Below are 27,982 nucleotides of genomic sequence, written 5' to 3' on the forward strand. Positions count from 1 at the left end.
AGGTTAGCCGTTAGCGGCGGTTGCCCCTCGTCTCCCCATCTCAGCAGAAGGACGCGAGCTGTGGCAGGAAGACGACGTGTCATCGTGGGCTTTGAACTTTCCACAGGACGCCGTGTTGTCATCGTGGGCTTTGAACTTTCCACAGGACGCCGTGTTGTCATCGTGGGCTTTGAACTTTCCACAGGACGCCGTGTTGTCATTGTGGGCTTTGAACTTTCCACGGGACACCGTGTTGTCATCGTGGGCTTTGAACTTTCCACAGGACACCGTGTTGTCATCGTGGGCTTTGAACTTTCCACAGGACGCCGTGTTATTCCTACGTTTGGGTCCGGCGGAACCTCGGAGGCTGCAGTCGTTCCACCGCGTTACCGCTCCGGTTATTGATCACTAATAAATCAGCCACAATGATCAGGAGACATTCGCAGGTCGGCTGTCATTGTGGAGCTGGTGGTCGTCTTGACGACAGACTGGTAGACCCGGTGACTGCTCACCTTCCTCCCTCCACCCTTCCCTTTGTTATCCTCGCTGCCTCGCCCTCATCTCATTAATATCATCGCCATCTGCTCCACATGCACCAGCCCAATTAGAGAGATGCACTTTGACCCCACCTGTCACAGCCGCACGACGTGCACGCTCATCTAACGTGCTCTCGTCTCACGCTCTCATCTCACGCTCTTGTCACGCTCTCATCTCCGCTCTCATCTCGCGCTCTCATCTCGGGCTCATCTCACGCGCTGTCATCTCGCCCTCATGTCGCGGTCTCATCTCCGCTCTCATCTCCCGGTCTCATCTCATGCGCTCTCGTCTCACGCGCTCTCATCTCGCTCTCATGTCGTGGTCTCATCTCCGCTCTCATCTCATGCTCTCATCTCTCGCGCTCTCATCTCCGCTCTCATCTCCGCTCTCATCTCCCGGTCTCATCTCATGCGCTCTCGTCTCACGCGCTCTCATCTCGCTCTCATGTCGTGGTCTCATCTCCGCTCTCATCTCCGCTCTCATCTCGTGCTCTCATCTCTCGCGCTCTCATCTCGTGCTCATCTCGTGCTCTCATCTCATGCGCTCTCGTCTCACGCGCTGCAGGCTAACAGCACGCTGACCTCTCCTTGTTGTTTCTCTCCAGGACCTGAGCTGATTGGTCAGCCCTCTGTGGGTTTGTTGTCCACCCCCCAAGTGTCCTTTGGACATCAGCTGACCATGGTGGTCTGAACAGATCGGCGAGGTGCAAGCATCGGAGCAGCAGACACGGACCGGCGCCGGGAGGAGAGTCTATTTCAAGTCAGAATGTCTCAGAACAGAGAACTTGTGGTTTTCTACATAAACTATAAACTCTCCCAGAGAAACTACCCCCTCCACATGGAACTCATAGAGCCTGCGGACAGGACTGAAGGGGGGGAGGCAGGGCCGGCTGAGGAACGGCGGGTGGCAATGCACGCCAATGGGACTTTTAATGGAACGCCCCCACCGTCCCCACGGCAGCGGCGGCCGCCGTTGGACGCGGTGAAGGAAGCCCTCCGGGACTCGGCCAACGAGTTTGAGTTCCGATACTCCCGCGCCTTCAGCGATCTCCACAAACAGCTGCACATCACGCCGGGGACGGCCTACCAGAGCTTCGAGAACGTGATGGATGAGGTGTTCAGGGATAGAGTCAACTGGGGGCGCATAATTGGGCTCTTTGTCTTCGGCGGTGCGCTGTGCGTCGAGTGCGTGGAGAAGGAGATGAGTTCGCTGGTGGGCAGGATCATAGAGTGGATGACGGTCTACCTAGACAACCGCATCCAGCCCTGGATCCAGAGCCAAGGAGGCTGGGTAAGACGCCTACGCTAGTCAGGCCCGTTGACCTCCCCCGTGGAGTTTCACTTCACACTAGTCCTGCAGAATGTGTGTGTTGGTTGTTGGTTCGATCGTGTTGTTGCTGCTGTAGTAGGGTGGGGTGTATGATGGCTTAAACCATCCCGGTCCAGTCCCAGCGTGTCTCTGAGGAGACGCCTTGTGTCCAGGATGGACTAAAAACACTGGTGCTTTCATATATTCTGCTGTTTTCACTGGGGGGCAGAGAACATGTCATCTCAAGCATCTCAGTCCTGTCACGCATCTGTGGAAGGATGCTAACGTTGCTAGCATTAACTATTCGCCACCTGTGGAGGGTCCGGACTCGGTGCGTGTCTGCACTGGACAAGAGACTGATAAGCAGAACAAGGGTCCCCCATTGATCGGCAGTGTGCGGCCTTCGTAGTGCGGTGCGGCCCGCCTGGCTGCTGGCTGACGCTATCACAAGGTCTTTACAGATAGCCCTTTGTTTCAGTCGCGCCAGCTGATTGGCTCGGGACTCTGGACGTCCATGCTTCATGTTCCTTTGTCTTCTGTTGGGTTCGTCACACGGCTCTGGTGAAAGCCCTGGAGGGGGCCGAGGCTGTGTTTGGATGTGTTCACCTCCAGGACCGTTTCACGGTATGAGGGGAGGGGCTGTCTGTGTCCTCCTGTACAGCACCTCGTCAAAGGTCGCTTCCATGGAAACAACCATTTCAGGCAGGAAGTGGCTTTGTGTTATTTTACTGCAGACATGGAGTTAATTAGTTGCCTAGTGTCTTGAAAAGCGCTCTATAAATATGCTCCAGATGCTGCTGGAGGTCAGCGGTTAGCATGCGGTTGCTGATGGAGGTCAGTGGTTAGCATGCGGTTGCTGATGGAGGTCAGCGGTTAGCATGCGGTCGCTGATGGAGGTCAGCGGTTAGCATGCCAGTGAAACGAGACGTGGCTTCAGCTGAGATGTTGAATGGATCAGTGTCCGTCGGTGCTGTTTCGCTTCCTCTGGCTTCCGATAACGTGGCCAGGAACACGAGTTGCTGCTTCCTTCCTCGCTTCGGTTAGCATCACTAGCTTTATTGGACAGTGCTTCCTTGGTTCTTTGCTTTTGGTTTTCCTTACTGGATCTTCTCTGTGCTTAAACCACAGCAGGAGGGCAGGTGTGCCCTCGGTGCCAGCCGATGAAACGTTAGCCTTCTCTGTTCACTCCATCTCCTGGTGGCTTCCCAACAATTTCAGCACCTTTCATAGACGTAGGACAAGCAGAAGAAATATGATGACTTCAGTTGAGATGGGTCCTGGAGTTAGATAGAGATACTGAAGATGATGTCGAAATGGATACCGTAGATGTAGCTATAGGGACCGTAGATGTAGCTATAGGGACCGTAGATGTAGGTATGAATGAATTAATGAATATATTTATTAGATAGAATGTTAGAGTACAAGTACAGTCATACAGTAGCATGTATTACAGTACAAATAAAGTCAAACATCCTGTCTAAGAGGAGCATTTCTAAAAAGCCCTTGCGGTCTTGTTTCCGTTGAAAGTCCTTCGTACATAAATCATCGACATTTAACAATACAAATAAAAATAAAACCAATATTCCATAACTCAATTGATGCAAAGTAACATTAGAAAAAGAAAATGATTTTACACCGCCGATGCAAACTAACAATTAATCTAAAATAAATTACACCACTGATGCAAAATGACAATGAATGACAATAAATTAGATAAATTACTAAGGCAATTAATATGTGCAACCGTAGGTGGACAAAAAGGGGGGGGGGGGTTGATCCGGAGAGAGTCGTGATGACTATCTCCGTTTCTGCCCCCCTGAAAAGGTGTATTTTAGGACTGTTTTGAAGGAGGCCAAAGAGGTGCATGTTTTGAGGGCAGGAGTCAAACCATTCCACCCTTGGGTGGCCGTATTGTAAAAAGATGATTTATTTATAGGGACCGTAGATGTAGGTATAGAGACCGTAGATGTAGAAATGGATACCGTAGATGTAGCTATAGATACTGTAGATGTAGAAAGAGATACCGTAGAATGTAGCTATAGGGACCGTGCATGAAGCTATAGGACCGTAGATGTGGAAATGGATACCGTAGATGTAGCTATAGATATCGTAGATGTAGCTATAGATACCGTAGGCATAGATGAAGCTATAGTGACTGTAGATGTAGCTATAGGGGACCGTAGATGTAGCTATATTGACCGTAGATGTAGCTATAGGGACTGTAGGCATAGATGAAGCTATAGTGACTGTAGATGATAGAAATGGATACCGAATGTGATGTATAGATACCGTAGGCATAGATGAAGCTATAGTGACTGTAGATGTAGCTATAGGGACCGTGCATGAAGCTATAGGGACCGTAGATGTGGAAATGGATACCGTAGATGTAGCTATAGATACCGTAGGCATAGATGAAGCTATAGTGACTGTAGATGTAGCTATAGGGACCGTAGATGTAGCTATAGGGCCTGTAGATGTAGCTATATTGACTGTAGATGTAGCTATAGGGCTGTAGTGTTGCAGTGGTTCCTAAGATTGAGATTAAGGTGAAAGTGAAATATTACAAAAGCCTGTTTTGTACACCAGAGCAAAGCTGGCTGTCCTAGAAACCGATGAACGCCCGGCCTAAGTGGTCCCGCTGCAGCTCATTTTGGATGCTGAGATATTTGGTTGTAGCTCAGGACGACATAAATGTAGATGTAGTGTAGCTCCCCAGACTCTCGGCTGTAAAAGAAGCCATAAAGCAGCCAGGCAGCGGCGGCGTTGAGCTCATCACGCTGCGGCATCGGCAATGGCAGCGATTACTCAGTGGGGATGGAGCTGCCTCAGGGTGGGGTACGGGGTTATTACCAATTATAGATGAATAATATCTCCAGCTGCTGCCGGGGGACGGTTTCCTCCTAATAAAGGCTCAGCTGTTAGAAGGTGTCTGGGACTGTCCGGTGGTTGGTCTCCATGAGGACACGGCCACGGTCAGTACAAGAGAAATGGTCCAGCTGTTTAGGTGGGGTTACCCCCTACCTTCCCTCAGGGAAGTCCAGGTAAATGGGGAGGGGCTAACAACCAGACAGGGCTTTTGCTTCGTGGTGTAGAAACACAGAACCTGTTACCTACTCTGGGAGTATATTATTAGTTAGTACACAAGTCTCAGCGTTGGGTGGGTGTGTGTGTGTGTGTGTGCACTGCAGTCTGAGTCTGTAATGAAAGGGTTAACCCATGTTCTCATGAGGAACCCCCTCCCTGACTGTAGTTAACCTAAATGTAGGATGCAGTCTGTGTTGTGTGTCAGACTATCCCAGCATAGAGGAGCAGGAATGTCCCCCTCGGGATCTCTCTCCTCCTCACCCCCCCCCCCCCCCCCTCCATACGCCTCCCTCTGTTTCTCCCCCCGTCCTGTGATCACTCATCCGCTGCCACAGATGAATTTTTGTCTTATCTGTCCATCCTCCCCTTCCTCTGTTCATCTTTCTTTGAGCTCCTTTATTTCTGCTCCCTCCCTCCCTACACCCTGATCACGGTGACTCTAGAACCCAACACGGTTCCGTTCAAGCCTCCACCCTGATCACGGTGACTCTAGAACCCAACACGGTTCCGTTCTAGCCTCCACCCTGATCACGGTGACTCTAGAACCCAACACGGTTCCGTTCTAGCCTCCACCCTGATCACGGTGACTCTAGAACCCAGCGGGGCGTCGGTGGGCTGCCTGGCCGGACCCCCATGATGTCTGCAGGGCGTGTTTGTTAGCGTAGCTTCACCAGACTGCTCGTGCCCCCTTTGGAAGTGTGTGTCAGTCAGGAAGGAAGAGGAGGTGAGGAAGAGGAGGTGAGGAAGAGGAGGTGAGGGGGTGACTCGGCTCCACGCTTGTCTGGATGGTTCCTCCGTGTTGCTCCACTTCGGAGGCATAGTGGTGAAATCAGGTCACGAGGGCGTAGCCCATCCTTCTCCCCTGCTCCTCTTCCTCTGCTCCTCCTCCTTTCTCCTCTGCTTCTCCCCTGCTCCTCTTCCTCTGCTCCTCCTCCTTTCTCCTCTGCTTCTTCTCTGCTCCTCTTCCTCTGCTCCTCCTTTCTCTTAGACTTCATCCTGTGTTCCCTCTATGAAGCGTTCTGATCCAGTGACTCTCGTGTTGAAGCGGCCCTGGAGCTGAGGGGTTAATGAGTTGGCGTGTTAATGACGGGGAGCATCGGCGCCGCCCTGCTGGCGGTCCACACAGCTTTGTGGTGCAATAGAAGCCCGTTGTCTCCCCTGCAGCTTCACTCTTGTCCGTTTGTCCTCTCTTACTTCCTGCCTCTCTTTGTGTCTGAGTCGCATCACTTCCTGTCTGGACTCCCGCGTCTGTCTTGCAGACAGATGGCGGTGTCAGGGTGAGGCGTCGGGTGTCAGGGTGAGGCGTCGGGTGTCAGGGTGAGGCGTCGGGTGTCAGGGTGAGGCGTCGGGTGTCAGGATGATGCGTCGGGTGTCAGGGTGAGGCGTCGGGTGTCAGGGTGAGGCGTCGGGTGTCAGGGTGAGGCGTCAGGTGTCAGGTCGGTGGCTTAGGCAGCCGAGCACATCCGACCCGAGAGGACTTGTCTTCTTTCCTTCAGCCACTTCTCTCTGTTCTCCTTCTCTCGCTCCACCTCCCTAAACGTGTTCTCCCTGCCGGACGCTCAACCTGAGTCGTGTGTGTGTGTTGACAGAATGGGGTTTTGTAAGGAGACCCCCCCCCCCCTGTAGTGGGGCAGGGAACAGATTGGAGTCTGAGCCTCCATGTCCTGACTCATTAATCTCCCCTTTAATTCCGGGTCTCAGCCCCGCCTCAACATTTGCAGAGACGCAATCGGAGGACCTGAGTGCTCCGTCCTCTCGCTCACTTTGCACTGTCCATTTCGTTCTGTTCCGAGTGGAAAGTCTTCCTTCAGACGGGGTCCGCACCCCCCCCCCCCCTTTCTCAGTAACGACCAAACACAGCATGAGACCTGGCTGATGGATGATGATGTCACGTGTCTGGCGTTCTGCAGCGTTCTCTGATCTTTGGTTCCTAATGAGGGGTCTGCGGGAGGACGCTTCACCTGTTAATCCGCCCAGCTGAACTTTGTCAAGCTCTTCTTGTTGGTTGATTGTTTTTCTAGCACTGCCCCAGAAAAATTGGTCAAGGAGGACCAGATCCAGAGCAAAAGAACCGTATTTATTCAAGCACACACCAGATCCAGAGCAAAAGAACCGTATTTATTCAAGCACACACCAGATCCAGAGCAAAAAAACCGTATTTATTCAAGCACACACCAGATCCAGAGCAAAAAAACCGTATTTATTCAAGCACACACCAGATCCAGAGCAAAAGAACCGTATTTATTCAAGCACACACCAGATCCAGAGCAAACGAACCGTATTTATTCAAGCACACACCAGATCCAGAGCAAAAAAAACGTATTTATTCAAGCACACACCAGATCCAGAGCAAAAGGACCGTATTTATTCAAGCACACACCAGATCCAGAGCAAACGAACCGTATTTATTCAAGCACACACCAGATCCAGAGCAAAAAAAACGTATTTATTCAAGCACACACCAGATCCAGAGCAAAAAAAACGTATTTATTCAAGCACACACCAGATCCAGAGCAAACGAACCGTATTTATTCAAGCACACACCAGATCCAGAGCAAAAAAAACGTATTTATTCAAGCACACACCAGATCCAGAGCAAAAAAAACGTATTTATTCAAGCACACACCAGATCCAGAGCAAACGAACCGTATTTATTCAAGCACACACCAGATCCAGAGCAAAAGAACCGTATTTATTCAAGCACAGAAGCACAGCAGAAAAATGAAAGGGCAGCATTTGAAATGTGCACGTTTTAATTCAGACCGAGGCACCGGCAGGTGCAGCAGGTGTCTTTTTGTCTTTGTGACTGCTGTCTCGTTGGATTGTCTTTGTCGGTTTCCTGGCCCTATCACCGACTGGCGTCACACTCGCCTGCTAACCGCCGCTGGGTTAGCGTAGCTAGGTGGAACGCATTAATAAGGGAGCTCCTATTGTTGACTTTGTTTTTTCTGGAGGTGGATCAGAACCGATACAGAGCGAGATTGATGGCCCGACCACAGCGCTGCTCGAGCAAGCGTGCACTAATGAACACAGGACAGGAACCGCTCTGAGACCGTGAAGTTAATGAGCTAATAAGCTAGTATCCTCATTCCTTTCCACTGTGCTGCTGCGGAGGGACGGATTCGATCACGTGACAATATTACAAAGATGCACAAATATTCCGTGATTTAATGTTTTTACTTAAATGTTCCATCGGAGGGACGTTAGTGTCGGCGGTTTACTCCTGGTGTTTCGGGGGAACGCTGCAGAACGCGGTCTCCTGGTGTTTCGGGGGAACGCTGCAGAACGCGGTCTCCTGGTGTTTCGGGGGAATGCTGTGATTTCATTAAGAGGCTGGCGACTGCATTTGGATCACGAGGAAGCCAATGCAATAAGCGTTTGGCTAAGGCATGTAAACACTGCATTCACCAGACAGGAAGTAATAAAAGTAAGAAAGCCCTGAACATAATTAAAGTAAAGACACAATCTAATTGGAGACACGTCTCAGATGCAAAGACATGTCCAACCTCACCTTTCAGCGGGGGTCTGCAGGCTGAGTCTCGGCTAACGGGTCCGAATGACGGAACCACGTCGGTGTGTGCTGGCGCTGCTAATGTCCGTCTCGGAACACTTTGCACATTCAGCCGGATCATGAATGACGTCCTCCGGTCACACGGGGTCCCGATACCTGCAGTGACTGTACTCAATAAGCAGAACCACAAGGTGTGTGTGACAATTCAGCTGTTTATTGAGAACATGCTTGTTCTGTCAGTTTCTTTAGAACCCTTAGGTTCTGATCCATGTCCTCCAGCGCCTCGGGAAGATTTCTAAATCAACGCATCAAAGCCAGGAACAGCAAACTGAAGTTCACGCGTCCTCCCCGTGTTTAGGTCGTTTTATTTCTCTGCTTGACACTTTAGATGTTCCCGTGGGGAAGCTGGGCCTGAAGCAGATCATGCACCCATTAGAACCCTGGATCTTTTTACGTTCAGTTCAGTCTTGGTACCGGAATAAAATGTCATTTTCAAACGGCAGAATCAAATGTTAGATGGCAAAAAGAAGACCACTGATGGATGGACCAGTTCGGCGCGGTCCGTGTGGGTCCTTGCCACTTCAGAGAGGATGTATCGTATGCATGCACACGCACACACTCCAGTGTGAGGCTGTGAGTTCTCTGGAACGGTGTGAATGGTCTGGCTCTTCAACATTCTGGTGTCCAGCATTGCTCTGGTTGGACTGGAGTGAACCTGTTCTCTGGTGCGTTCAGAGTTCTGCTGCACTAGACCGTTAAACGTAGTACTTCCCACCACACTAATATTAGAGCTGCAACCCAAGGAAGGGCTCCTGTTGAAGCAGGAAGACCCAAGAAAGGGTTCCTGTTGTAGCAGGAAGACCCAAGAAAGGGTTCCTGTTGCAGCAGGAAGACCCAAGGAAGGGTGTGTGTGTGCTTATGTGTGTGTGTGGGCGTGATGGCTGCAGCTCGTTGTGGAGCAACAGACGAGTCACCCGTGATGAACGGGAAGCTTCTGCTAATGATGCTTCCTCCATATGTAGTATTAGACCATTTATCAGCCACAGGATGGTCCTACAGCCCCCCCCCAAACACACACACAGACTAATCAGCTTCTTTCTGGTAGCTATGGCAACCACGACAGAATCTCCTCCCCTGTACCGCTTCACTTTCTTTCCCCGTTTCTCTGTGACATCAGCCTTTTGCTTTCATGAGACAAAGCTGCAGACGACGCCTGAAGCGCTCCGCAGGTGCTGCTAGCACCGCGAGAGATCCAGAAACAAAGGCGTGGCCGTGTGGAAGTCGACGGCAGATATAAAGATATGTGCCTCCTCGTTGGGACGGTCGGGGCTGAGCTGATTTGTGAGCTGACTTTTAATGGTGGTAAAGAAATAAAATGAACTGCACCGTTCTTTTGGAACCACGGAGGAACTCCTCGGTTCCAACGGCAAACATTTACCTTGTAGGTATGTATAGAATGAAGCTGATGTGGCTCAGCACACAAGTGGAAGAACTCCACTTATGGACATTATTTTTATTGATTATTTTGATAATAATAATCACAACCCTTGCCCCCTCTGTCTAGCACCAGTTTACCGTGGTGGAGGGGTTCGAGTACCCTGATGATCCTTGGAGCTGTGTTGTCTGGGAGAAATTGCAACTTACACATTTGTAGTATTTCAAAGAGATTCTAGCTAGAGGGGTCAGACAATTTGCAATAATGGTAAATGTTTGGAGAATGAGTTCCCAGACCTGTGGGACATGGTTGGCCTGTGGGAGTCTAGAGGCAGCAGATGCCTTCAGGGAGGCAAAGATACGGTTGTGGAAAAAAGTTTGGTGGGGAAGAAAACTTTCAAGTGTCCTCCAAGAGTTGTTGGCAAACCGTTTCTATCAGGAGGGGAAAGTGACCCTTTTGTTCACACAGTTTATGAGACGATTGACCGCCTGCTGACCTCAACTGATAGAATAGATGTGTGGTGGAAGGAATACATCAGGATCTCCTCAATCCCACTGGTGACGAAACGGAGCCAGAGGACTTGGGAGAGGGTCCACTGATCACTGGGTCATTCGTTTTTGATTGTTAAACAGCTCCGTAGTGGCATGACCCCAGGGGTGGATGAGAACCCTCCTGAGTGTGTCAAGGCTCTGGATGTTGTAGGGCTGACACATCTCTGCAACATTGCATGGACGATGGGTACAGTTCCACTGGAGTATTGGGTCCCAGAGAGTGTGTTCCAAATATAGGGGTTGAAACACTGCTCAACCACCCTGGGAAAGTCTGCTACATAATACTGGAGAAGAGAGTCCGGGTGTTACGTGAACCTCAGATCCAGGAGGAACACTATATTCTCCTGAGGGTCCTGGAGGGGAGCATGGGAGTTTGCCCAACCACCTTCACTTATTGTAATGGTAAATGGACCACTTATATAGCGCACCAAAGCGCTTTACATTCGGCCTCACATTCACCCAGTCTCACATACATTCACACTCCAGTGGGCGACTGCTGCCATGCAAGGTGCTGCCAGACCCACTGGGAGACATTTGGGGTTCAGTGTCTTGCCCAAGGACACTTCGACATGCGGACAGTCAGAGCTGGGATTCGAACCACCATTGTCTCATTTCTAATCCTGTCCAACTTGGTCACTCCCAATGAGAACCTCAGCATCTTCATCTCCTCCACTTCTAGCTCCGCCTCCTGTCTTTTCCTCAGAGCCACTGTCTCTAAGCCGTCCATCATGGCTGTCCTCACCACTGTCTCTAAGCCATCCATCATGGCTGTCCTCACCACTGTCTCTAAGCCGTCCATCGTGGCTGTTCTCACCACTGTCTCTAAGCCGTCCATCGTGGCTGTCCTCACCACTGTCTCTAAGCCGTCCATCATGGCTGTCCTCACCACTGTCTCTAAGCCGTCCATCATGGCTGTCCTCACCACTGTCTCCAAGCCGTCCATCATGGCTGTCCTCACCACTGTCTCTAAGCCATCCATCATAGACCTGTCCCTTCGTCCTGTCGCAGAGCACACCTGATACTTTCCTCCCCCCGTTCCGGCCTGCCTGCACACGATTCTTCACCTCCTTTCCACATTCTCTCCATCACTCTGCTCTGTTGATCCGAGGTACCTGAAGTCCTCTCCCTTCTTTACGTCTCTTCCTTGTAGCTTCACTGTCCCCCCTGGGACCTTCTCATGTACACACATGTACTCTGTTTACTCCTGCTCTCCTTCATCCCTCTCTTTTCTAGAGCAGACCTCCACTTCTCTAGATTCTCCTCTACCTGCAGATCACAATGTCATCTGCAAACATCATATTCCAAGGAGCTTCCTGTCTCACCTCATCTGTTAGTCTACCCATCACCATGGCAACAAAAAGGGGCTCAGAGCTGATCCCTGGTGCATCCCACCTCTACACTAAACTCCCATTACTCCCACTGCACACTTCACTGCTGCTCCTTTTCTCCTCACTACAGTGAGAAAGCTAAGATCTTTGACCTCATACCTGGCCAGCAGTTAATGCCAGTTCAGAGTACTGTTACTTTGTCCTGTACATTTCCAGAAGGAACACCTTGAAGTGGAATGCTGCTCACATTCCTCCCAATCTGATTACAAACTTCAGTGCTGGCATCAGAGAATGTGGCTGACTATCCTCTTCCCCACTTCTATCCCTCCTTCCTCCCAATCTCCTTTCTGAACTCTTCCTTCAAACAAAGACTCATGCCCCAAACACTGGTGTTCAGCATGGTCCTAATTCAGGATTCTTTCTTTTGCTTCTCCTATAACTATACGGTGACTATCCTATATTTGCTGGCAGTGAAAGGACATGCCTTGGCATGTTACTTGTTAGCGTGACCTGCCATTGCTCACATTGTTCTGACGTGTTTCACAGGAAAGGCTTGGCCGGGACAGAATGAGAATACGCAGGAAAGCCGTGAGTCACGTTACAGTATGTTGAAGGGTCAAGTCGGGCTGTCATCTGTTTACCGTTGATCAGGCCCACGTGGCTCAGGGCTTTAACAGTCAGCAACGGGGATGCTGACCAGGCAGGAAATGAAGACGAGCACGCACACACACACACACACACACACACACACACACACACGCTCCTGGCCTACGGTGACTGCAGGAATGCAAGGTGAGGCTGAGGTAAATGTTTGCTGTTCCCTGGCAGCCTCCACGGGGCTGAGAATAAAGACTCTCCTTGATCCCTGGTCAGTCTGTCAGGCCACGCTGACTCAGTCTCCAGGAATGACCGTAAAGGTTAACTTCCTGTCTCAGATGAGCTGCGGGAGAGGGGGCGTGGCCTCCAGCGACGCCTCCTCCTTAACTCGGCACAAATGTAGAAGCTTCTCCTGAGTGTTTACGGGGAGCCGAGCCATGAATGAGTAGAACCACAGGACTGGGATCGGCCAGCGACCCCCTTCAGAGAGCGGGGGCCACGTTGGGCTGAAACAGAACGAACTGCTAATGACTATAGAATAATAAGCTCCACACGGGGATCCAGTCATGTAACCACCGTTCCTGGACTTCGGGTCCAGCTCGTTCCAGTGGTTTACGTGCATCTCCTTAAATGACTAAACTAGTGTGTCTTTATTTTTATGTTGCGAGCAGGACCCGAGTGACGGGACACGGACCCGAGTGACGGGGAACGGACCCGAGTGACGGGGAACGGGCCCGAGTGACGGGGAACGGTACCCGACTGACAGGGAACGGACCCGAGTGACAGGACACGGACCCGAGTAACAGGGAACGGGCCCCGAGTGACAGGGAACGGACCCGAGTGACAGGACACGGGCCCGAGTGACGGGGAACGGGCCCGAGTGACAGGGAACGGGCCCGAGTGACGGGGAACGGCCCAGAGTGACGGGGAACGGGCCCGAGTGACGGGGAACGGGCCCGAGTGACGGGGAACGGGCCCCGAGTGACGGGGAACGGGCCCGAGTGACGGGGAACGGACCCGAGTGACGGGGAACGGACCCGAGTGACGGGGAACGGGCCCGAGTGACGGGGAACGGTGCACGGTGCATGCGCGTTGGTTCAACCAGGCGTGCCGCTAAAGAACCTCTGGCTGAGGACTTTCTGAACTCTGGCTGGAGGAACCAGAACTTAAAGACCGGCTTGGGCCGCTAGTTGGAAACAGCCGAGAGGCTTGTTGCAGGGTCAGTAAGAAGACGATAAATGTTACCTGGGCGGGGTGAAGGCGGATAAATCAAGCAGCCTCTCTCTGTCTCTCTCTTTCTCTTGTTACAGAGGAAAGTTGCTCTTAATAATTGTCTGAAGGTCCAGCCTGTCCTCTGATGTTGCTGTTTGACATATTGAGCAGTGAGCACACACACACACACACACACACGCAGAGCCCCCCTCCCTCTCTGGCCAGTGCTGGACTTGGTAATAATAACCTTGTTAAATTGGGATGAATTGGTTTTGTTACTTGATGCTGCTACAGTTGAAGATCAAAGTCGTGCTGTCAGTAAAAAGGTTGTGAAGGTCGTAACAAGGTCGATAAATCTGATCCCTCAGAACCGAGCCCCGACCCAGAAGCCGATGGAGGTTCTGCCATTATTCACCTGTGATGGACGTTTCTAGATCAGATGACTCTGATCGCGTTTAGAGTGTCCTGCTCCGATTCTACTCTGACTGGTGCCCCCTTCTGGCTGCAGAGTAGAACTGCCTTCTCTGATCGGTTTCAGCTTTTTGTTCAGTATCAGAAACAACAAGCTGGAGGTTAGACCGGCGCTAACATCCTCCTTTCTCTTTGTTCTGCATCTTCCAGGAACGTTTCGCCGAGCTTTTTGGGCAGGACAAGGTGGCAGAGTTCAGGAGGTCTCAGGAGAGTTTCAGGAAGTGGATGCTGGCGGGGATGACCCTGGTGACCGGGGTCGTGGTGGGCTTTCTCCTCACCCGGAAACGCCTGTGAGGGGAGATCCACGGCAACACCCCCCCTCCGGCCCCCTCTTCCCCCCCAACCCCACATTCAGTGAAAGTTGAAATGAAGGTCCACTTGGTCTGCTCTGGGGGTTGCTGTGGTCCCAGCTGGCCTCGGTTTGGTTCTGTAGCAACACACGACTCGGTGGAGCAGCATCCGACTGCCTGCACGGATGTGGAGCTTCCACGTCGACTCCATGATGCCAGGAAGCTAAGATGGGAATGACTTCCAAGCAGCCGAGGTCGTTTCCAAGTGTTTATTAAAGGATGTGTTCCGCCGCTCCTTCACCGGAACGACGGACCACCGGGGTGACGCCCGGCGCTCTTCCTGCTGCCGAGACGAGTCTCTCCAGAGTCGAAGCCCTGCCACGAAAACCGGGGTTAAGATGCAGACCCCTGAAAACGAGTCCAATCAAACGCAGATACGACCATGAAAGTCTCACATTGAACCAGGAAGATTCTGTACGTGTCGCCCGTGTCCGGGAGTGGACACGGGTGACGCGTACACACCTGTGTTCTACTTCGGACGCAGTGACACGGTGTGAGCTCTGCTTCCAGCGGAGAAGATGCCAAGAACTTTGTAAATTTGATCCGTGTTCCAGTTTAGATTCACGGATCTAGAGTCCAAGGAAGCTGCTGCTCCGTAGCTAGCCTTCTGTCATCGGCGTGGGCGTCTCCCTGGCCCGGTGGCTTCCTGTCATCGGCGTGGGCGTCTCCCTGGCCCGGTGGCTTCCTGTCATCGGCGTGGGCGTCTCCCTGGCCCGCTGGCTTCCTGTCATCGGCGTGGGCGTCTCCCTGGCCCGCTGGCTTCCTGTCATCGGCGTGGGCGTCTCCCTGGCCCGTTGGCTTCCTGTCATCGGCGTGGACGTCTCCCTGGCCCGTTGGCTTCCTGTCATCGGCGTGGGCGTCTCCCTGGCCCGGTGGCTTCCTGTCATCGGCGTGGGCGTCTCCCTGGCCCGGTGGCTTCCTGTCATCGGCGTGGGCGTCTCCCTGGCCCGGTGGCTTCCTGTCATCGGCGTGGGCGTCTCCCTGGCCCGGTGGCTTCCTGTCATCGGCGTGGGCGTCTCCCTGGCCCGGTGGCTTCCTGTCATCGGCGTGGGCGTCTCCCTGGCCCGGTGGCTTCCTGTCATCGGCGTGGGCGTCTCCCTGGCCCATTGGCTTCCTGTCATCGGCGTGGGCGTCTCCCTGGCCCATTGGCTTCCTGTCATCGGCGTGGGCGTCTCCCTGGCCCATTGGCTTCCTGTCATCGGCGTGGGCGTCTCCCTGGCCCGGTGGCTTCCTGTCATCGGTGTGGGCGTCTCCCTGGCCCGTTGGCTTCCTGTCATCGGCGTGGGCGTCTCCCTGGCCCATTGGCTTCCTGTCATCGGCGTGGGCGTCTCCCTGGCCCGGTGGCTTCCTGTCATCGGCGTGGGCGTCTCCCTGGCCCGGTGGCTTCCTGTCATCGGCGTGGGCGTCTCCCTGGCCCGGTGGCTTCCTGTCATCGGCGTGAGCGTCTCCCTGGCCCGGTGGCTTCCTGTCATCGGCGTGGGCGTCTCCCTGGCCCGGTGGCTTCCTGTCATCGGCGTGGGCGTCTCCCTGGCCCGGTGGCTTCCTGTCATCGGCGTGGGCGTCTCCCTGGCCCGGTGGCTTCCTGTCATCGGCTGGTGTAGCCCGATGTAGCGGCGCTGGACCAGGAAGAGCAGTTGGAGGACCATGAACGTCTCGCACTCCATCCGGCTCCACCCTTTCCTCTGCTGTCACGTGTGTCACTTACTGCTGCCCCCCCACCCCCCAGCACATGTTGGGAACACACACAGCTGCCAGTCAGACCTCATGTTTGTTTCTGCACATCTTTAAGTTTCCACGGCAACTGGCAGCTGGATGTATTGACTGGGACGTCTCCAGGGCTTTGATCTGACAACACGCCGTGGGCTGTGGATGTGTGTTCTCGTGGAAGGATGCTCAACCCAGCCCAGCGTCCTCGTGGACGTTCCACGCGCTGACTATTGATCAGTTCCACCCGCTCTGTGTCTGATTCCAGGATATTTTTTTACGTTTTTCTGCTGCCCCCACCGCCACTGAAACAAGTTCCTTTCCTGTGTGTGTGCTAGGTATTTAAACTGATTAGAAAAGCAGGTTCAGCAACATTTAATAATAGACGTGATAGCCTGAGACATATTTTGTGTAGAGCACTCCCTCGTTGCGTCGCCATGAACTGTCCTCGATGCTGATTGGACCAAGCAAAGTCCGGTCTCTGTCTTGTTGCTGATGAGGAATCCAGTTGAAGACCGTGTCCAATGCTCCATTTGTGTCTTTTAATGCCATTGTACAATTTGGATTCCATTAAAGCCTGTGTTGAAAGATGCACTGAGTGTGTGTGTGTGTTTTTAAGCATGTATGACATCACCAGAAAGAATTTGAAAAATGACTGAGGAAGTGGACGACAACAACCTGTTCAGTTTAATTTAAATATTGGTATGTAGTATTTCCTGCTGCACTAGTCCAAGTCCGAAGTGAACAAAGTATTTTATTTATTACTTGAATGTTCAAGCTACGCCACAGAAGAGTTAAATGTTTAAATAAGATGATAAAATAAAGATAAGGGACATCCTAGATCTGTTTCTTCACTCGTCTTTGTTTATTTCTTATGCATTATAGAAGTATCGGGTCGGGACGTCCCGAGTGTCGCCCCAGTGAAGCCATCAGGGCAATATGGTGCTGATTGGACCAGGGCAGATGGCACAGTGTGTAGCAACAGTGGTTTAAAGTATAGATGTACACCAGCTGGTCCGTCCTCCGGACCGACCTGGAGGACGGGACGCGTCCTAAACATGATTAAGGACCAGTGGAATAACAACACGAGGGTCAAATCTAAGAGTCTCCAGAGGGCAGAAGATTCAACTTGTGAACATTTACCTCCACCGAGGAGGTTCTGGTTCTGACAACGTTTGTCTGTTTGTTAGCAGATTACTGAAAATGGATCCTAATGAATAAATATCTGAAGATGGTCTTGGCCTAACTTAGATCCCATTAAATTTTGATAGCGATCCGGATCCTCGTCTGGATACAAAGGCTGGATAAAAAACGAAAAAAATCAACCATCCATCTTCAACCGCTTATCCGGGGGGGGGGCAGCCCAAGCAGGAAAACCCAGACTTCCCTCTCCCCGGCCGCTTCCTCTAGCTCTTCCGGGGGGATCCCGGTGCGGGGTGGTGGTCCCTTCTCATAAAGAGGGACCACCACCCCGGCCTGCCATTCCAGAGGTACTGCCCCCGATGTTACAAAGTCGGTTCAACCATGATAGACATCCAGAGCCTTAAGAAACTCTGGGCGGATCTCATACCCCACCATACACAGTGTTGACCGTGCACTGGTTCCCTCTCCTTACAAGCCAGCTGGTGGTCCAGAACCTCTTCGAAGCTGCCGGAAGTTGTTTCCCATGGCTTCACCAAACTCCTCCCATGCCCGGGTTTTTGCCTCAGCAACCGCGGTAGCTGTCTCCTCTTGGCCTGCCAGTACCCGACTTCTGCCGCTGGAGTCCCACAGGCCAAAAAGGCCTGATAGGACTCCTTCTTCAGCTTGACGGCATCCCTCACCACCGGTGTCCACCAACGGGTTCGGGTATTGCCGCCACAACAGGCACCGACCACCTTACGGCCACAGCACCGACCAGCCGCTTCCTATGAAGGGACAATGAAGGGACAAAACATGGTCCACTCAGACTCAATGTCCCCTCCCTCCCCCGGTAAATGGTCCCTCCTTCTCGCAGGAGATTCTAGCAGACGTTCCCAACAGACCCTCACAATATGTTTGGGCTTGACAGGTCTGTCCGGTATCCTCCCCCACCATCAGAGTCGACTCACCACCAGGTGATGATCGGTTGACAGCTCCGCCCCTCTCTTCGTCCAATTTTCCTAGACATGCGTCCGGCGATACGACTACAAACTCGATCATTGAACTACGGCCTCTGGTGCACATATGGACACCCTTATGCTTGAACATGGTGTTCGTTATGGACAATCTGACAAGCACAGAAGACCAATAACAAAACACCACTCGGGTTCAGATCGGGGGGGGGGGCATTCCCCCCAATCACGCCCCTCCAGGTCTCACTGTCATTGCCAACATGAACGTTGGAGTCCCCCAATAGAACGAGGAGCACTCTCCAGTACCCCCTCCAAGGACTCCAAAACGGTGGATACTCTGAGCTGCTGTTTCATGGTTGGTGTCTAAAGATACCGGGAACAATCTAGAACAGGGGTGTCTACTGGTTTGGCCTACTGGTGGTTCTGGAGCACCAGCACTGGTGGTTCTACCTTGGCTCGAAGCTGCAAGCACATCTTAGGGAGCTTGTTTTGAGGACAAACCCAAAGTAACTCTAAATAAAGGTAGCGGTGATGCATTCTGGATTAATTTTCCGAAGCGAATCTTACAGCACGTTGTGGGTGAAGGTATCCACCATCGGAGTAATCGCTCTGTTGCCGTGTTCAACAACCGCTTTTGATCGTTAATACCAAGTGCGCTTCATTTTAGAGCAGCAGCAGAGTCTAATGTGTATTTATGGCTCACAGAGGAGCTCTAAAGGCAGCAGCCGGTACCGACACCGGTTCATTGAGGCAGCAGAGACACAATGAATTCTGCTCATTGCGTCTCGGTAGTTTCATTTTCGTCACGGTGCTTCATGTTGCAGTAACGTGTCCATTCATTTGTCCATGCATTCTACTTTAAGGACAAACAGTGGACGCCTCTAGTGAAGCAGATCATCTGATGATGTCTCATGAAGTTCTAACGGTGGACCGGATGAATTCTTGATCGGTTCTTGTTCTGTCTGGAAACCCGAAGCATTAACTGTTAAAGACACAAAACATCAGATTTAAAACACGGGATTATCTCCAATTGAATGAAGGGTTCAAAACGGCTTCGGCACAGAGAGCAAGAACCCTGGAGTAAAAGACCAGAACCCTGGATTAAAAAAACAGAACCCTGGATTAAAAGACCAGAACCCTGGATTAAAAAAACAGAACCCTGGAGTAAAAGACCAGAACCCTGGATTAAAAAAACAGAACCCTGGAGTAAAAGACCAGAACCCTGGATTAAAAAAACAGAACCCTGGGTTAAAAAAACAGAACCCTGGAGTAAAAGACCAGAACCCTGGATTAAAAAAACAGAACCCTGGAGTAAAAGACCAGAACCCTGGATTAAAAAAACAGAACCCTGGAGTAAAAGACCAGAACCCTGGATTAAAAAAACAGAACCCTGGATTAAAAAAACAGAACCCTGGAGTAAAAGACCAGAACCCTGGATTAAAAAAACAGAACCCTGGAGTAAAAAAACAGAACCCTGGATTAAAAGACCAGAACCCTGGATTAAAAAAACAGAACCCTGGAGTAAAAGACCAGAACCCTGGATTAAAAAAACAGAACCCTGGAGTAAAAGACCAGAACCCTGGATTAAAAAAACAGAACCCTGGAGTAAAAAAACAGAACCCTGGAGTAAAAGACCAGAACCCTGGATTAAAAAAACAGAACCCTGAATTAAAAGACCAGAACCCTGGATTAAAAAAACAGAACCCTGGAGTAAAAGACCAGAACCCTGGATTAAAAAAACAGAACCCTGAATTAAAAGACCAGAACCCTGGATTAAAAGACCAGAACCCTGGATTAAAAAAACAGAACCCTGGAGTAAAAGACCAGAACCCTGGATTAAAAAAACAGAACCCTGAATTAAAAGACCAGAACCCTGGATTAAAAAAACAGAACCCTCCCTCCCTCGCTCTGTCCCTCCCTCTGTCCGTCCATTTCCCCCTTCATCCCTCCTTCCGTCCCTCCGTCCCTCCCTCCCTCCCTCCGTCCCTCCCTCAGTCCGTCCATTTCCCCCTTCATCCCTCCTTCCGTCCCTCCCTCTGTCCCTCCTCCGTTCTGCTGCAGGTCATGACATTTTCATTTAACTTGATCAGCGGTTGCCGGTTTGCAGTGGCAGCGTTCTACAGGGTGCTGCTGCTCCTCATCTCGTTGTAGGTCCACTACGCGATCAATCAATCAATCAATCAAATCTTTATTGCAGACACAATGGTCCAATTAAAAAGCATACATAACATTTACAACGTTTACACAGTAAACACAGTAATCCTACAATAACATCAGGTACCAATGACACCAAATACCTGAGTTAAACTTCACAGCACTTAGGCTCGGCTGAGTCAGTGTTCTGATGATGTCATTCCCCGAGTCATGCAGCCGACATATACACCTGTATGCAGGTGCCTCAGCTGAGCATTAAGGGCGTTAACCCCGACACCACAGAACATCTCACTGGCGCTGGACCATCTGGGCTTCCTGAGAAGTATCCGCATGCAGTCATTGTATGCTACCCTCAACTTCTGCATGCTGGCCTGTTTGTACTTGATCCACAAGGGGGCAGTATAGAGCGGCGTACAAAAGGCCCTGAAGAGGGTGACTTTGACCGCTTCAGAGCAAAAACTAAATTTCTTCTTCAGCATGTTGGCCTGCGCATACAGCATCCGCCGCTGTCTATACATGTGATCATCATCTCCCAGCTGGTCATTGATGATGTCATCATCATCTCCCAGCTGGTCATTGATGATGTCATCACCATCTCCCAGCTGGTCATTGATGATGTCATCATCATCTCCCAGCTGGTCATTGATGATGTCATCATCATCTCCCAGCTGGTCATTGACCATGTGATCATCATCTCCCAGCTGGTCATTGATGATGTCATCATCATCTCCCAGCTGGTCATTGATGATGTCATCATCATCTCCCAGCTGGTCATTGATGATGTCATCATCATCTCCCAGCTGGTCATTGATGATGTGATCATCATCTCCCAGCTGCTCATTGATCATGTGATCATCATCTCCCAGCTGGTCATTGATCATGTGATCATCATCTCCCAGCTGGTCATTGATGATGTGGCCCAGATATTTCGTTCTGCTGCAGACAGACAGCACTTGCCCTGACAGATAACAGTTTGGGAAGTCCAAACCCTTATCCTCTCTGGTTCTGCAGACCGACGGCACTCTTCTTGGCATTATACTTTACATCAAACCTGATACCATAGCCAGTGCAATGACTATAAAGGCTTTCTGTTCTGTTCTATTCTATTCTATTCTATTCTATTCTGTTCTATTCTATGCTGCTGTCTTTCTCTAAAGCAGTGTTTCCCAACCTTTTTTGAGCCGCGGCACACTTTTTACATTTACAAAATCCTGCGGCACACCACGAACCAAAATGACACAAAATGACGTTCTAACACAGTACACATTATATTAGATGAGCTTTATTATAATATATAGAGTTAATAATGTAGTTTTTTAATGTATTTATACTTGGTGGGAAACCTGGGGCTGTTTGGATGAACACAAAATGGATATCATGCAGTAATGGCAGAAAGACACACACAAAGCTCTTCCTCAACAGCTCTCAGTCTCTCTCTGTTTTTAGTTTTTATCGCCGTCGAGCTTGAGAAGCTCAGCTCACACAGATATGTGGTTGAAAACGGGAGCAATGTCAGAATAGCTTTGTTGGCTAGAACGGGGAACTCCTTGGCAACAGATAAGCAAAAACTGTCCAAAGGAAGATCAGCAAAGTTTAGCTTTAAACCACCATCTTGTTTCAGTTCAATGTAGTGATGGGAATTCCGGCTCTTTTAAGAGAGCCGGTTCTTTTGGCTCCCAAGTGGCTCCTCAGATTTTTTGTTGAAAAAATTAATTTAATACCAAATCATGTGCATTGTGTAAAATTAGCTACTAATGTAAAAACATGCAACATATTAAATGTTTATTAAATGTCTTTATTTAAATCCTCTTTGCGCTGCTAGCTACAATAAACATATTATATAATATAAAATACAAAACCAAACCAAACACATCTCACAGAGAACCAGGTCAAATCTCTGCATGTAAATCTCAAACAACACAACAAGAAAACATAAATTAAAAAGTGCAAAAGATAAAGCAGCATCAGGTAACAGTTCTACTGTTTTACTGACGATTGGCATCAAAGGAAACCAAGTGGCTCAGCTTGGGGGGGCTGATCCTTCTGTTATCATCTGTCCTGTTTTGGAGATTCTCTCTGGGGGGACAGTCTCCGTGCCATTGCGTGTGTGAGTCGTGGGTAGACTGAACACCTGGACTCCCACCAGCTCAGTGGGTCTGCACTTCTTTGGATAAGCGGCTCCTCAAGATACGATCTTACTTTATTTTATTTTGCCTTTGTGTCAGCCGCGTTAAAATGTGTCCAGATTTCTACGTTTTCTATCTCTCGTTTTTTCTCTCACCCTTTCTAGCGCGTCGTTTGTCTCTGGTCTAAAGTTCTCTCTCTCCCTGCCTCCCTTTCGCCTCGTCCGCTCGCTGCGCTGCATGTGTGTAACCCCCCCCCCCCCGCTCGCTGCGCTGCTTGTAGACTGACACAGCGCGGCCCCCCCTCTGGAGCCATTTGCGCATGGCCGCTGGCTCAGTACAATGAAACAGAGCAGAAAGGAGCCTCATTGGCTGGACTGGTCTCAGTGGGCGGAGCTACGCCTCCGGTCAAAACAGAGAATCAACGAGGCGAGTTCGAACCCCACGCCAGGCCGGTGTTGTTGATGCGTCATTTGACACCTGCAGTAACTCCTGAGGACTTTTCTTCTTCTTCTGTTTTTTTGTTGTGGTGACCAAAACAAAAGAAATATACTGACCAAAAAAAAAGCACTTTATTTCAAAATATATACATAATTTACAATACATAACTTGGGACAAAATGTCATTTACAAGAATGCCATGGCGAGGGGGGGGGGGGACGTTTGGAACTGCACCACGACATGCAGAGAGGTGGTTCTGAAGCTGTGGAAACGTCATTGAAAACCTGCAGGGCCGGTTGAGTGAGCAAACACAGGGGAACACACATGCACAGCCATGCGTCTTAAAAGCTTTGCTGTATAAAATCTATATTTTATTTGACTATATTTTAAACACATAATGCAGCTGTTGGTATTACAGCGACAGATTGAAAATCTGTTTTCTAAAAATGTAACTTAATGCATTTACTTTAGCTCCTGGGTCTTGTTATTTTGCACGCCGGCTAATATCACATTGTACTGACTTTCTCAGACAAAGACATATTTAATTATTAAAATTAATATTTTAATTGTTCTTTAATTTAATTGCTGCGACATTCATTTGTATAAAGTCCTATACATTGTAGTTCTTTTGTCTTTTGTCTCTGCCAAACTCAGCCCTCGACTCGCATTTTAAGTGAAATTAAATCCTAATTCAGATGATTTTCAATCCCAATCCTGTCCAATCTAGCAGATGTCTCCATAATAAAACATACTTTAGAGTGCGCGGTACTCAGAGGGATGTAATAGTGTAAGGTCAGAGCGCCACTCCTAACTTCTCCTTCTTCCCAAACACATTAGAGTCCAATCCGTCTCAGATTATATCTGGCGGCGCTCCCATGTTGTCGCTGCCTCATGTTAGATTTAAGGAGAGTGAATAATGTCGCTCCTTTCAAGGCGGGCCTTCGGTTATTAGGACGTGTAATTGCATTATAAGCAGCTGTGACTGATTATGTCGATTCACTGCTTCGCTTGTGCAACACTTAAACAGTGAGGTTCTCCGATGTTAGCTTAATGGTGGCGTAGTGGCGCGATGATGTGTTCACCTTCGTCCCAGTCGTATTCCAGGAGACAAACGCCGATCAAAGACTGATATTGATCGAGAAAGCCCAAAGGGTGTTTGCTCAGCTGTTCTCAGACGTCTGTCCCAGGACGTCGGACGACTTCCGGGGCGTCCCGCTCTGTTATAGGTTTTCATGTTCCATCGTGTGGTTTCCAACGGCTGGCTGCAAGGCGGAGGTACGTCCCGGGCCAGCCTACGGTCGCAGCATTGGGGGGACTTTGGCTCTGCGCTGGGGGGAGCCCGGGCTTGGGTCTTTACAGGGGGGGGGGGGGGGGGGGGCTGGGTCTATGCTGGTGGAGCTAATTTATCTTCGCAGAGTCGGTGGATTGTTCTGGCGAGTTGGGAGGTTGTGATTCGGCTGTGTTATGTCTCCCGACTCGTTTCTTCCCTTATCTCCCGTCTAGAGGTGAGGGAGTTTCGATCGCCACCTCCGTCGCCACCACCGTCGCCGCCACCAACGCCGGGGAGCCGGAGTCGCTGCTTGATTCAACGCCGGCTGGAGAAGGAGGAGAAAAACACATGTTCATTCATAAAACCCTGAAGGGGGGGGGGGGGGCACCGGATCTGCAATAACATAAAAAACACAAGAAAACTGAATGATCAATTATCTCACCTCTGGGATGGGAGCCGGGGTGTCATCGGGCTCAGCCGGGGGGTCAGCGGGCGGAGCCAGAGTCTCTACGGGAGGGAGCGTGGCTCTCCCCGCAGGGACCTCCACCAAAGGGAAGGGGAACATCCGAAACATCCGCGGAAATAAAAGGTGCGTCTCGGGAGGGAGCTGGTAGATCGGCGGAAGGAACTCCATGGCAGGGAGCTCCCTGGAAGGGAGCGGGCACACCGGCCGAGGGATCACCGAGGAAGGGTAGGCGAATATCCGCGGAGGTTTTTTAGGCGGTGTCCGCCGTGAGGGAGCCAGAGTCGCTGCATGCTCAGCCGGGGACTCTGCAAAGGAATGATTAATTTATTAAACATGAAAACTTGTGTCTGCACACTTTTACCTGATTCAGTTCCAACACAGTCTATTATATACATGTGTGTATAAATATATACATATATATTCATGGGCGTGCTTGCATACAGTCTACGCGCCAGAGTCTGTGACTCCTCGGACCCCCTCCCTCCAGACGGCGGCGTCACGCCCGTCCCGAGCCTGATGGGGAGCAAACACCACCTCCAACCTGCGGAGGGCGCTGCTCTGGTCACTGCGGGTGACCGTCTGCGGAAGACGATGCAGACGACCGTCACCTGAAAAACAGGATTCACATCGAAACACAGTGAAATAACTGCTAACGGCTAAACGCATCACGATGCAGAAGCTCCGCCCTGCTGCCAGGGGACAGGTGTGTGCGTTACCTGGTTGATGCAGGGGACAGGTGTGTGCGTTACCTGGTCGATGCAGGGGACAGGTGTGTGCGTTGCCTGGTCGATGCAGGGGACAGGTGTGTGCGTTACCTGGTCGATGCAGGGGACAGGTGTGTGCGTTACCTGGTCGATGCAGGGGACAGGTGTGTGCGTTACCTGGTCGATGCAGGGGACAGGTGTGTGCGTTACCTGGTTGATGCAGGGGACAGGTGTGTGCGTTACCTGGTCGATGCAGGGGACAGGTGTGTGCGTTACCTGGTCGATGCAGGGGACAGGTGTGTGCGTTACCTGGTCGATGCAGGGGACAGGTGTGTGCGTTACCTGGTCGATGCAGGGGACAGGTGTGTGCGTTACCTGGTCGATGCAGGGGACAGGTGTGTGCGTTGCCTGGTCGATGCAGGGGACAGGTGTGTGCGTTACCTGGTCGATGCAGGGGACAGGTGTGTGCGTTGCCTGGTCGATGCAGGGGACAGGTGTGTGCGTTACCTGGTCGATGCAGGGGACAGGTGTGTGCGTTACCTGGTTGATGCAGGGGACAGGTGTGTGCGTTACCTGGTTGATGCAGGGGACAGGTGTGTGCGTTACCTGGTCGATGCAGGGGACAGGTGTGTGCGTTACCTGGTCGATGCAGGGGACAGGTGTGTGCGTTACCTGGTTGATGCAGGGGACAGGTGTGTGCGTTACCTGGTTGATGCAGGGGACAGGTGTGTGCGTTACCTGGTCGATGCAGGGGACAGGTGTGTGCGTTACCTGGTTGATGCGGGGGACAGGTGTGTGCGTTACCTGGTTGATGCAGGGGACAGGTGTGTGCGTTACCTGGTTGATGCAGGGGACAGGTGTGTGCGGTGTCTGCGTCGCTGTCCTCGCTGGACGAGCGGCTTCTCATGGTTCCGCTTCGGCTTCCTCTCTGTGAAGACGAGGGAGACGCGACATTAGTCACAGCTGGACCACATACATGTAACATACAACATAGGACATGCAGCCCCCCCCCCCCTCAGCGGCCCCCACCCAATCAGAATGCTTTGATTTATTCAATCAGAAGACAAATGAACCACTGCCGTCTTCTGATTGGTTGGGCACGCTGCATTAGCGATGCTGCAGCTAGCTGCTGAGTGGTTGGGGGGGGGGGGGGGGGGGTTCTAGTGCTGCTGAGTGGCTGGGGGGGTGGGGGGGGTTCTAGTGCTGCTGAGTGGCTGGGGGGGTGGCGGGGGGGTTCTAGTGCTGCTACTGCCCCCTGCAGGCAGGAAAACAGAATCTATGACAAACTCACCCGGGGCGCTCCAGACGACTTCAAAGCACGCCACGGCGTTCCTCACCCGCGGTTTCAGTATCCTGAGAGACGAGGGACGAGAGACGAGGGACGAGAGACGAGGGACGAGAGACGAGGGACGAGAGACGAGAGACGAGAGACGAGGGACGAGGGACAAGGGACGAGAGACGAGGGACGAGAGACGAGAGACGAGAGACGAGGGACGAGGGACGAGGGACGAGAGACGAGGGACGAGAGACGAGAGACGAGGGACGAGAGACGAGAGACGAGAGACGAGAGATGAGGGACGAGAGACGAGGGACGAGGGACGAGAGACGAGGGACGAGAGACGAGAGACGAGAGACGAGAGACGAGGGACGAGAGACGAGGGACGAGGGACGAGAGACGAGAGACGAGGGACGAGAGACGAGAGGAGGGTTCGTTGCTTCAGGACCACGTCTGTGTCGACGGGTCATTTGACACCTGCAGTAACTCCTGAGGACTTTTCTTCTTCTTCTGTTTTTTGTTGTGGTGACCAAAACAAAAGAAATATACTGACAAAAGAAAAAAAAGCACTTTTTTTTCTCTCCATTTCAAAATTTGTTTCAACATCTATTAAATAGAGAGGTATAAACTTTTTGTTCAGACCCTCATGTGACTTTAAAGTCCTTTAAGTATTTATAAATACTCGTAGTGCTACATTAACGCGAGCATTCTAGCAAGCCAATATTAGCATTTAGCTAAAATAATTCCTGATGCTCCTCCTCCGGTTCCGCACACATCTTGTGTAGATTAATCCCCAGATCAGCGTTAATGATAAGGAATTAACGACAGGCAGAAATCATGTTATCATTTTAACAATAGTGCTTTTCGCCTGAACGTGATGGAAATACAACGAGTCGTGTTTCTGGAAGCCAAGGGGCAGGATGGCCTGCTGTTTTAGCCGGGTTATAAAGGCGTTATTACATTATAATCTAAAAAGAACCACGGTCAGCGGTGCGTGTGCGCGTCCAGCCCCGCACGCAGAGCTCTTACGTAGACTGCATGTGCGTAAACACCCCCCGCCCCCTCCCCCTGCTCGTTGTGGACACGCACACGCCCACACACACATCTCGACCAATCACGTTAGACTTTAACAGACTTTTTTTTTGGCTCACAATGACGGAAACCAGCTCCTGTCGTTCACTTCAAAGTCTGAAGAGCGATCTACGGGCGGAACAAACACTTTATTACAGCAGGACACCCGACAATGTTCATTAGGTGATATTAGAAAAATGTTAAATTAAAAATTAAACTTTTTTTTTTTTTGGCACACCGGTTGGGAAACACTGCTCTAAAGGACATTATGCACTCAGTAATGATGTTACATTAACAAACGTGTATTTATTGCATGAT

At 51.1% G+C, this 27,982-nt stretch overlaps 1 protein-coding gene across 1 annotated transcript; it reads left to right on the plus strand.

The window, feature by feature from the left end:
• The first annotated feature begins 1,281 nt into the window (after positions 1–1,281).
• Positions 1,282–14,365, plus strand: bcl2l1 (BCL2 like 1). Its single transcript, XM_068748094.1, has 2 exons — positions 1,282–1,806; positions 14,164–14,365. The coding sequence occupies exons 1-2, from the start codon at positions 1,282–1,284 to the stop codon at positions 14,305–14,307; spliced, it is 669 nt and encodes a 222-aa protein (XP_068604195.1). The 3' UTR covers positions 14,308–14,365.
• Positions 14,366–27,982: the final 13,617 nt, after the last annotated feature.

This window comes from Brachionichthys hirsutus, chromosome 2, assembly GCF_040956055.1.
Source record: "Brachionichthys hirsutus isolate HB-005 chromosome 2, CSIRO-AGI_Bhir_v1, whole genome shotgun sequence".
NCBI classification, from domain to species: Eukaryota; Metazoa; Chordata; class Actinopteri; order Lophiiformes; family Brachionichthyidae; genus Brachionichthys; species Brachionichthys hirsutus.